The sequence below is a fragment of the Gopherus flavomarginatus genome, chromosome 19, assembly GCF_025201925.1.
Source record: "Gopherus flavomarginatus isolate rGopFla2 chromosome 19, rGopFla2.mat.asm, whole genome shotgun sequence".
Lineage (NCBI taxonomy): Eukaryota > Metazoa > Chordata > Testudines > Testudinidae > Gopherus > Gopherus flavomarginatus.
Genome location: NC_066635.1, coordinates 9353236 through 9365448, shown reverse-complemented (window position 1 = coordinate 9365448; position 12213 = coordinate 9353236). Strand labels below are relative to the sequence as shown.

General features: G+C 46.1%; 1 protein-coding gene across 4 annotated transcripts in view; it reads right to left on the bottom strand.

The window, feature by feature from the left end:
• Positions 1-12213, bottom strand: part of CLIP2 (CAP-Gly domain containing linker protein 2) — a 156791-nt gene that overhangs the window by 38102 nt on the left and 106476 nt on the right. For all 4 annotated transcript variants that reach the window (XM_050929439.1, XM_050929438.1, XM_050929437.1 and 1 more), the window contains 3 exons: positions 9007-9131; positions 1411-1624; positions 127-324 (listed from right to left, as the gene is read on the bottom strand). In XM_050929439.1, the coding sequence (XP_050785396.1) occupies positions 127-324; positions 1411-1624; positions 9007-9131 (537 nt within the window). The remainder of the gene's footprint in view (positions 1-126; positions 325-1410; positions 1625-9006; positions 9132-12213) is intronic.

Below are 12213 nucleotides of genomic sequence, written 5' to 3'. Positions count from 1 at the left end.
CTGCAAATATGTAATTGGCCTGAACAACAGCCAGCAGATGAGCTTAAAGCTAAGGGTGGAGCCTGAAGCAGGGAAGGTCTGAGATAGTGCAAGGGGTTTTGGCCCTGCCTTTGCCACATGCTTTACCTGCTCATGCTGGGCCTTCAGGATGGCAATTTCCTTCTCCACCTCACAGATGTGGCTGGTGGCCTTGGCCACCTCTGCTCTCTCCAGATCTCGCTCTGCCAGCAGCTGCTCAATGTGCTGCTGCTTTTCCTTCAGTGCCTCCTGCAGGGCGGTCGTGCCAGAGATCTTCCGAGCATAGCGAGAGGAGGTTTCCGTCAGCTAGAAAGAAGAGTTAAGATGTGAAGGGTCTGTCACTGTGCTCTCCCCCCCATGCAAGCAGCGTTCACCAGAAAGACAGAGCGATTGTACACACACGCTGCCCCTTTGGAGCTAAGGTGCAGCTCAATCCACTGATCCAGTAGCCCCCAGACGCTGCGCTCTCTGGAGCTGGGAGTTCATGGCCTAGTTGGAAGGGGTGGGGGTGAGGTTCCTAGTCAGAATGAGATTGCAGACCATCTCCCTCAGACTGGATAGCTCTTCTGGGCAGTGATGGGAAGGGAGTTCTCCATGAGAAGGGCTATGAGAGTGTGATGAGTACTGTGAAGATCACAATTTGAACTTTTAAAGAACAACTGCTCTCTCTTCCCAAATATGTTTTATTTATGACAGCCGCTGAAGAAACTCTCAAACGAAATGAGCTCAGCTGCCAGGGCTGTTCTCCGCTGGACGGCAAGTATGGGAAAGTTGGATCCACTCCCCATGGTGGATACTTGTTTGTCCTTCTCTACTTCAGCCCAGATGATAGTGGTCAACATTGATCGCCCTGTATATTGTATAGCTAGAGCTTTTAATAATAATATTTTGCATTCCCATGGTGCCTGTCTTCTCCAGGGAACCCCAAAGCATTATGTGCACGATTCATAGCAATTCTTTCCCACAATAACAAAATGTGGCCACCTCTGAAGTTGGAAGGAAGCAGCTGTTCAATACTACAAGGCAATGCTATGCAACCATTTAGGACCAGAAATGAAAAATATTGCAATCTAGATGGCATTTTAAGAAGGCAGAATATAATGATCCATGGACATGACATCACAATCAGTGCCCCTCCCTCTGCAAATAGGGTCATGGGATCTTTTATGATCACAAATGCTCAGGGAGTCTGTTATAGCTCCATCCAGGGGGGGCGGGGAAGCTAAGATTAGTCACCGTCTCCCCTGAACTTCCCATTTCTCGGCTGACTGTGCAGTAGTAGCTGCACCAATGCATCTGCTAATATGTTCAATATGAGCCCTACCACTTTGCAGAGTCAGAGCAGGAGAGATCTAGGTCCAAACTGCACAGTGCATGAAAAGGTTCTCTCACCAATCCGCTCCGGCTGGGTCTGCCACCGACAGAGGAGGCCACAGAGCTGACAGAGCTGATGGATGAGCTACTGGGGCTGTGAGTTAAGGCTGACACTCCCATGGCCATCCGTTTGCTCTTCTTTGCTTTAGCAGGGCTGGTGGACGGGAACCCAATCCGGATCACCTTGTGAATGGGAGCGAAGAGGCCAAATTTGGGGGGGCACTGAAAATACCTGGAGCAGGAAAAAGAGAGAATGTCAGAAAGGGTATTGTCCCCACTTATACCACCTCCACACTGGGCAACACCCAGACAGAGCTGGGAGTCCAACCAACGATCCCAACGTCTGGGAAATGTTCTACAGCCTGTGTATACAGGAGGTCAGATTAGATGATCATAGTGCAGAGACTATGAATCGGGAATTACAGGGGATTTAACAGTCTCCTCGTCAACGCTGTGGCCTAATGTGGTTCCATGGTAGCACAGGTTAGAGCGTTCCCCTTTTCCGGTGTTTTTGGGGAGGCAGTTAAGGGCCCACTCTCTGGAAGGATAGGCCCAAAATATAGGTTTGCTTAAAATAAATGCTTTCACAGGAGCGAATATATCCAAAAGCAAAACATAAACCCCATTTGCAGCGACCTACATATTATATATAACATATTTTTAAGGTCAGTGAAAATAGGGTGGAGAGTTGTTGTGTTTTTGGTTTTAAACATTCATCCTCGAGTGTTTGTGACCCTGACACAGCTTGAAGTTAAGCAGTAATGATTCTAGTTCAAACAGGAATAATTATGGGGACGGTCTCTGGCCTGTGTTATGAAGGAGGTGAGACTAGCCGATCATAGTGGGACCCTTCTGGCTTTGAAATCTATGAAAGTGACATTGACCAGTCAGATTTCACTGTGCACACTCAATGAGTGAGAAAAAAAACCCAAAAACAAACAACAAGCATCAAACCACAGGAGGGGGCCAAATTCTCATTTCTACTGAGGCCCCTTTATACCAAACTTGACAGTGCAACGGAGCTGTAAGGTGGAAGTAAATTAAATTCACACCCTACACTAAAGCCCCTTGGCACTTCCAGAGCATGGAAAGGAGCTTTAGTGCAAATGAGAAGAGGCTTTTGAATTTTATCATCCTCCTTGAGCAATGTAGGGTTTTATTAGTCACAAGGGGAAAGACATTTTGGTTTTGCTAGTCTGTTTAACCAGACAATGTACCCTTTAAAAAAAAAAAAGAGAGGAAAGGAAAGATGAGTGATGTGGATTTGGTTAATGTGGGCTGATTTAAGTGACATCATCCACAGCTCTCTTTTCCGCCTGGCACATCACTCCAGTTCAGCACTGTTAGGTGATGACAGAGATTTGCCATATGGGGAGGCGGAAGGAGAAGATGATGAGAGAAGATAGGACTTTTTTTAAGAACGAGATAGAGGTGACCTTCCTCCAGGAGCAGAGAGACCTGTGCAGGATCCCAGATGTCTATGTCTGTCCTCGGGGGAAAGGCATTGGCTCTCCTTTCCCCTGCTCCAGATGCCTCACGACTGCCTATTCAGAACTGAATCAAACCCAGAACAGAAAACTACAGGTCTGTCTCATCTTACACAGGGGTTCTGTTCTGCAGTTAGCACGTAACGTGAAAACCGCGTATAGTCAAAATTACATTGAGTTGAATGGCGGGCAGAATTGCCTACACTAGCACTACAGAAACAGTAATTAAATTAAACAAAGATTAAACAAAGACTGTGAATGGTTTGCTAACTACAAAACCAGTTTCTCCTCCCTTGGTTTTCACACCTCAACTGCTAGAATAGGACCTCATCCTCCCTGATTGAACTAACCTTGTTATCTCTAGCTTGCTTGCATATATGTACCTGCCCCTGGAAATTTCCACTACATGCATCTGACGAAGTGGGTATTCACCCACGAAAGCTCATGCTCCAAAACGTCTGTTAGTCTATAAGGTGCCACAGGATTCTTTGCTGCTTTTAGTAATTAAATTGTTATTTTTCTTTTTTTTGTTTTTGCCAACCGTGTAAAGCTGAAATCGCACATGTTAAATGTGCGTAAGATGCGACAGACCTGTACTTGCTTTCAGTTCACAGCAAATGGGAGAATATTGGGCTGGGCCTACAAAATAATTTCCCTTGCCCCCTGCTTCCAACCCAACTCCGTCCACTGAGATGACTCCACAAAACAATCCAAAGCTTCCTGCACTTTTAGCTCTGTCTGTCAGGACAGTGCCAGGATTCCACATGTATAAACACCGGGAGAGCATGTGCATCCCTCCAGGTGCTCTTTGGCCTGGGTTCGAGTGAGGCAGCATTGCAGAGGTACATCTAGTGGGAGGAAGCTAAGCAGCAACCTTTGGAGTTCCAGGACGGGCTTGACTGATTGGACTGTTTGCGGGCACTAAACCAGCCCCGAGTGGAGGATGGCAGGATTGACAAGAAAGGCTGGGGGGACGCTGCAAGAGGGACCTGAAGAGGGAGAACAGGAGGGAGGCTGCTGCCTAGGAAGTCTAGCGAGAGGAGATGGCTCAGGAAGCAACCGCCCTAGTACACTTCCCAATCAAAACACCAGGATCAAAAAACTCCGTGCAGAATGGGCTGTGTCTGTCTCATCACTGCCTCCGCAGGTGGGGTGACTGAAGGCAAGGAAGACAGAACAAGAAGATAAAGGAAACAAGAAGACAAGATGATTTTGTCGCAGATAAATGAAGAAGAAAAATACCAAAACAAGAGCCACAATGGAGACAAGGGATCGGCACATTCAGGTGCGATCTCATTTCTGCAGTTACTTCAACACTGGAAGCAGGACCATGGGCTGATCCTGCTGCTGGTGAAAGATTAAGGCACGCCTCACTTGGGGGCCCCATTCTGCACATGGATGCCAGAAACCCACACTGCTCAGGCCATGGTTAAGCTGTCATTGGCCTGCTGCAGTTCAGCAATTGAAACCAGACATCCTCTGCGTGTCACATCCTCTGGTGTCAGCATAGTAGCCAAGGGAGACGATATAGTCTGGTTTGGGAGATGTCTCCTAATGCTGAAAATGAACCCCGGGCAGGAAACAATGGAGTAAAACCTACCCCACCTGTACATAAAATAGTGACTAATTAATAATGATTAACAATTAATACACAAGACCAATATGGATACTGATATTAACCAAGTATTAGCTTTACTGGCACACGTTGTCGGCTTTCTCCAGATGTAAACAGCTGTTCCAAAATCGCCTTCTGTTTGTGAACTGGCTTGTAAACGTTGGCAGAAGCATGCGTGTCTGTCACAGCCTGATTCCATGTATATGGGAGGCTGCAGAACAGCCTGTTCTCCATCCAGAGGAGAAAATGATTCTTTTGCAAGCATCTGTTCAAGCCCAATCTTTTCAAAACAACTTAAAAAACAACCCACCGCTCGTCCCTTCTGCTGGCTGCCATGCAGGCCCTGGGCCTTGGAGAAGATCACTGCTTGGGGCTGACCTCATTGCAGACTGGGGAACCAAGGAGGAAAAGCAATGTGGCTTTTGCAAACCAGCCAAAGCCCTGCTCAGCGTCACGATGTTACAATAAGCTTTGCCTGGGAGGGCCGGTAATAGACTATCCAGCCCACCATCACTAGTCTGCTAGCTTGGTTTTGGTCCAGATTGGTAGTGACTGCAAGTCACTATTGAAGGATGTCTCACTTGTAAGGGGTTATAGCTGAACACTGTCTTTCTCCACCGGTCATTAGTAAAAATAATACCCAGCTCTTACATAATACTTTCCCCCAGTAGATATCAGAGAACTTCCCAAGGAGGTAGTAACATAATCCTCCTTTTATAGATGGGGAAACAGAGGCTTAGAAAGATGAAGTGACTTGAACCTAGGGCCTTCGGCATCCAAAGTAGAGACCTCTGCCACTGGAGCCTAAGGAGTAACTCCCTTCACTGGCAGCAGTAGTAGGCTCTCAGTCCCAGGAAAAATGGGAGAAAATGGAGACTATGAAGATTGCTAATGGAAATAAGAGTGTGAGTAAAGATAACTGAGGGTCACAGAACAGCGAGGGTGGAAAAGAGAAGCAGGTAAAGACAAATACAAACGCTGGTGAATTAATGGACTGTCAGTTTGTTTCCCAGGTGGGAAGATAATGGGCCAGATTCTTCTCTCAGATATACCAATACAAATCGCAAGCAGTTCCCATCAGGCCAATGGGGTTACACCAGTGCGAAGACTGGTGCAAGACAGAAGAGAGGCATGCACAGTGTAGCAATACTCTGCCCTTCCATGGTGTTGCACGCTACATGCTGGGCCCTTGTGCAGCAGCTTCCGTCTGGGAATTGCTTTGTGAATACTGGGTATGTGCCCAGCAGCCCGGCGCAGCTACAAGGACAGTCAGTGTGGGCACTCGTCCCCAGTGCAGGGTAGCAGGTGGGACCGACACTGCCCTTCGCCAGGGGACGACAACTTTAAAGTCTGTGCTCTCCTGGGTGCACCAGCCCTGCCCTTCCCCCCAGCTAGCCAGGACCACCCTGGCACAGCCCTGGAATTTCATCTCTGAGCCTGCAGCACTTGGAGCGGTGCCAGAATTACTCCATTCGGAATGTCACAGCTGCCACCATGGCTTGTCTCTCAGGGGAGGCAACCAGAGCCAGGCTCCAAGCACCCTTTGCGCACACCTACAGCGTCCCCAGGCATTTCCACTGGCTTTTCCCATCTCCTCAGAGTGCCCCTCTCTCAGGTTTTGCTCTTCCAGCACTGGCAGATTTCACAAGAGGGCAGCACCACCCCTTCATCTCCACCCTCTGCCAGTCTACTGTCTCCAGCTCCCCAGGGACAATGGCCTTCTTTGGAGACCACTCGTGACATACACAGACCCAGAGCGAGCCCAGAATAGGGTGAGCAGACAGCAAGTGTGAAAAATCAGGACAGGGAGTGGGGGGGTAATAGGAGCCTATATAAGAAAAAGACCCAAAAATCCGGACTGTCCCTATAAAATCAGGACATCTGGTCACCCTAGCCCAGAAACCACCAGAAAACAGGATGGTGCTGTCACATGTATGATCAGCGTCAGCCATGCTAACATGTCACCCAAAGACCAACAGAAATTCAGCCAGCAATGGCCTGAAAAACAAATCAGGATGAAAGTCTCTGTCACTAGATGGCAACAGTTAGCAAAGCCAAAGCGTGGGGGTGCATTAAAAACGACACCACGGCAGGTCAGCGTTGGGGACAGGGAGCGTGGCAGGTGCCGAGCGCCGGTGCAAGGGATCCTTTGTGGTGCAGCAGCAAAACGAAAGGTGGGTGTTTTAGTGAGACAGCTTTCCTCCGAAGGCTCACTGAGCAGCTCACAGCTTTCGACGGCTTTAACAGCTCAACCATCGAGGACTGTGACACAGAAAAGCAGAAGGTCGGCTCGGGCTACAAGGGTCAGTTGAGATAACGCTGCCAAGCCTGCAGTCAGAACACAGGAGGGAGGGAGACCCACTCCAATGGGTGCCGGTTCAGCTGTTAGCTGGAGGTTTGCTGCTGATGTGCTCGTGCTGTATGGGGGGGGCTATGCTGTGCTGCTTAAGAGCTCTGTGGTTCGTGTGAGTCCCATGAGACCTGCCCCTATATTATGGCACAGTACAGATTTCTCCCTCCCTCCCTCCTGTTTAAACTGAAATCTCCACCCATTAGCCCTCTACTTCACTCCTGTTAGCTGTTCCCCACTGTGGGACTGAACTGCCCTCACACCTGACAGCGTGGCACAGGATTTGGGGCAAGTGACGGAGGAGAAAGTCTTGCAGCCAGGAGACCTCGTGACTGGCTTTGCTGGGAGCCTCCTATTTACTTGAACCACCCCTGAACCCAGCATGATTGTCTCAAAGCAGAAAGGTGAGTTCCTGCTCATAGCAAGGCTAACCTGACAATGAGCAGGAAGATGGATGCAGAACCAAGTTTCTCTTACAAAGAAGTGGTAAGCGGTGGCAGAGGTAGCAGAATCCCAGGGGCCTAGGCTCAATACACCCCTCCCTTACCTTCTACATCCACACAGAAAACAAGTTACTTTGAGGCATTCTGAAGACAAAACCTGCAGCTACTTTATTACTGAGCGATGGAGAGCAGGAACCTGGCTGGATTCATTCCATAGCTCATCTTACAGCATCCTCCCTTCCTTTCTCTCCTTCACCTTGGGGTGTGACTGGACCTCAGGGACTCTCTGCTTCCAGTCACTTGCTGACTTATTGTGATGCCTTCATGCTGGTATGAGACAATACACAGTCATTCCTATTTCAAATAAAGATTTGTGACCACCAGGCACCCAGGCTGGCAGCAATGAAGGACAGCGCTGCAGAAACTGGGACCCACTGAGTAACTGGCAGTTCCATGCTATTTTTGAAGTTACACTCTAGCCTCTGCCATAGCTGGGTTTCCCGAGGAAGCCCTGAAGTAGCAATAATGTTTCATGGTACTGTTGCTATCCCACATACCTTATTTACTAACCAGAGCCAGACTGCCTTTGGTCACTTCTTTATAGCTGTAAATAGAGAGATCAGGGCTGTGCTAAGATTTATAGGACTCTGCACAACACCTGAAAAATTAGAGTGAACACCAGGGATCAATGAACCATTTCAGATACTGTGAGAACCCACCCAAACATTGATCCAAACCCTGACCTTTATCAGGTTTAAAAAGGATCAAGAACGTTTCCTACCACTATTCCCATTAATGGACCTGCCGAAGCATCTTCTGGAGAGTCTGTTCTGACTGTATTTCCATACGAGTCAAGCATGAGCTCCAGTATTCAGAATCAAACTTCCCCAAAGTTCAGGGTAACTCACAATCTGAGGCTTGGGGTCACAGTTTGCAGCAAGAATCGTATCAGCTCTCCTGCCCCGTTTCGCAGACCCAGAAGTTGGAGATAGTTTGGAAGAGCACACTGCCTGTCTGATCTTTACCCAATCTTTCGACTTTCACAGCTTTGCCCTTCACCAGCAGACAGATGCCCGCTAAAAGCTACACTGCTGTAGAAGGCACTGAATGGATTCAGGGGTTTTAAGTTCAGTTTGCAAACAGATGTCATGCTTAAGAATCACTACAAGCCTGAAGCAATAACTTAATTAACTGTTCATTCAGGGCTCATTAAAAGCCTCGCCTCCAGAAAGAAGAGATGCCCAACATGTTGAGACGATCTCCCATCCCTACTATGTAGAAAGCGGAAAGGGTGACTTATACATAGACTAGGGAAATTGAAGGATTTGTGAAGGAAACATCTGACGGTGAGTGGTCTTAATAAAGCCACAGAATCACAGAAACCAGACGTGGGGAAAAACCCAACAACGAATCTCTTTTTTAAAATAAACAAACGAACTTTTCTCTCAAAACTTTTAAAAAGATTAATAATACTCCAGTGATGGGACTTCCACCACTTCCCTGGGGAAACTACTTCCCAGTCTAAAGACATCGCCATCAGAATATCCCCTCCACTCCAATATACAGTCTAAGTGTCCCCTGCTTAAATTCATAGCAAAAGTTCTAGCTCTGCCTCCTTTGAGCACCCTAAGCAGCTGATGTCTGGACTTCACATTATATTGGTACGTGTCGGGCATCCTTTCAGACCCCAAGTTGGGGCACAGCGCATGTATACAGTACCTTGTACCAGCGACTGCCCCATCATTCTTCCCTAGAGGTTCATCAAGTTCCACTCCACACCATTCTCCTTTGGCAAAATCTGTCTCGCCCACATAGCGCACAACTCCCGTTTTCGTCCCGCCAACCTGTTGGTTATCAAAATGCTGGAGATTAGAAGTGGAAGCACAGCACTAGAGCGAGGACACAAAGGGTGGGGAGACTAGGAGGATAAAGAAGGGGATGCACAAGAAAAAAGGTTTGCAATATAGCCCTGCTGTGTCACACTTAGAACACATGGATCCAGTTCAGACACTCTCCATTCCAGGCATCCTCCAGCAATGAAGGAGTTCTTCTGAGAACTGAGGACAGAAAGATTTTCCTCACTGCCCGTCGCCTGGGAAGAAGATGCTAAGGCAGAGGTAATCAAATCTCATGTTTCAGCAGGTCAGCTAATTGCAGTAGACTTCATGAAAGGGCTTTCTGCCCTCATACACAACGAGTTGCCTGGATCACAGGTGGTTGATTTTGGTTTTCAGCCTCCCTCTGAAATGACAGATACTGAGCAAAACAGAGGCAGGATGCCAGGCATGACGGACGATTGGTCCAGTTCAGCACAGCACATATATTATTCTTAGGCCTTGGTTAAACCTTTTAACCAGGATCACTGTACCATCAAACCCTCATAGTAGAGATGCAGTTTATACTGGCAGTAAAGCTTTAGATCAGGCCTTAGAAAGAAAGATCCAGAAGAAAAAAGGATGCACAATTACCCACTTGCATAGTCTGTACCAGGTGTGACACAGTGTGAAGTTCTCCATGTTTTGCGTATTACTAATAAAAACGTGTGTTCGACTGAACAGCAGTAGTACACCAGCTGGTATCTTTCTTAACATTAGAAGCTACAACAGGTTTGCTGAGTTATCTCCATTCTGAGGAGAATAGCTGATATGAACATACAAACCTTATAAAGTTTTACATTGCAAATAGGTTCTCTCATGAGTAAAGCTTTAAAGTAGCTTTCCAAAGGTACTAATGAAATAATAAATAATACCACTTAGCTCTTAGATAGCGTTTTTCATCAGGGAAGCTGTTTGACTAATAGCTCAGTTCCAAAATAGAAAGGTTACTCAGTTGACTTGTTTCCAAGAATAATAAGGAATGGGATACGATGAAACTAATAAGTTAGATTTTTTTAAATTTTGTTGACAAATGAACATCAAGTGACTGGTTTTGTTACTGGGGGTTTTCCAACTAGTTATTTTTATACTGAACTCTCTGTAAACTGGTGACATGAAGTTCTCCTCAGCCTTTTCACCCTGTAAAACAATGTCAGCTTCCTCAAACATGATTTATGCAGATTTTTTGAGGGGAGAAGGATGGTTACAGACTTATGGGCTCTATGGTAGGCAAAACAGTGAATATTTTTTGAATTGCCAATTTAAGCAGGATTTTTCCACAGCGACACTAATTAAGGACGAATTAATTTTTATCTGATTGGATGAGGCTGCAAGTCTCCAAGACAGGTCTCATCTCTGATTTGTCCAAAGATCCTGGAAGGCAGCGCATCAAGGCTGAGAAAGTCAAGATTGCAAACTTAAAAAATCAAGGGGAAGGCCGAGAATCCTCGATGTTTGGGTCCACAAGCCACCTGAGGGAAGACTGACCTTCCAGAATCTCCAAGACTGATCACCTTGGAGAGACAGTCACATCATTAACAAATAGTCCACTCTGGCCTCTGATCTTTCCCTGTATTCAAAGTAGGCCCGCTAGCACATAGCGCTGCATCAGTGGAATATCATCATCTGGCTACTTGACTGCAGATTCAGCCCCGACACTATGAGAGCAGATGACTGCAAGTGCTGCAGAGTTTGCAACTCCACTATTATCTCAAATGTTCTATTTTTATTCACTGGACGCCATCTCACCCTTTTTATTGTTAGGGTGAAAGTGTGGCCGTGTCCATGCTCCCCAGGTTTAAACAGACCCAAGTATTGTCTCATAAAATTATTCAGAGTGCATTCTACATTTAAATGTCTGGAGAAGCTTGAGATTGCATGCTGTAATTTCTAGTCAAGAGGAGTTGTCAAACTTCTTAACAAGAGTATTCTATTACAGTCTGTATTAGAGCTCTGCTGGGACAGGGGAGGAAAGGGTTAGCCACCACACAAGAACTGAAACCTAACAAGGAAGCTTTAGAATTGGCTCTGAGTTTGCGGTCCAGACTTTAGATCGGGGTCGGAAACCTTTCAGAAGTGGGGGTGCCGAGTCTTCATTTATTCACTCTGATTAAGATCTCGCGTGCCAGTCATACATTTTAACGTTTTTAGAAGGTCTCTTTCTAGAAGTCTATAATATAGAACTAAATTATTGTTGTATGTAAAGTAAATAAGGTTTTTAAAATGTTTAAGAAGCTTCATTTAAAATTAAATTAAAATGCAGAGCCACCGGACCGGTGCCCAGGACCCAGACAGTGTGAGTGCCACTGAAATTCAGCTTGTGTGCCGCCTTTGGCATGCGTGTCATAGGTTGCCTATCCCTGCTTTAGATAGTAATTCAGTTTCAGTATTACATTTATTTAACCATTCAAGCTAAATATCTGATTGACATTACTAGACTTCTTTAATTAGTATTTATAATCAAATGGACAGCCACCTTCATCTTAGAATTTATAAGGACTGATTATTTAGGGTATTAATTTGAAGATTTCATTCTAATCCAACATCAGGACTAATTTGTTAATTTGACATTGAGTGAATAGTTGTATTCATAACTGGAGTTTAATATTAATACTAGCTTAACTTTAGGTTATATGTTTCCTTGCTTTTATTTTGGTTGATGGATTTTAATGAAGTTCATAAAGATTCACGGAGTCACATTTCTTTCAACAAACTATGTGGGTCCAGAACCTTTCAGGGCCTGGGCTGGATACCAGCTGGTCAACTTAAAAGTCTGACCAGCTCCCCTTGATTAGTCCTTGGTTCTCACAGTGCTACACTAAAGTCTTCTTCCTCCTCTTGGCTTGTCTACCCTAGAAAGTCACACTGCTTTAGCTATACGTAGATGGTTAAAGCAGCACATCCCCTAGTGTAGACACAGTTGCATTGGTGTAAAGGTGATTTATACCAGCACAGCTATTCCTCTTTGGGAAGGGGAATAATTCTGTTGGTATAAGACATCTTATACTGGTAAAACTGTATCCACATAAGGACATTTACTGGTATTAACTAT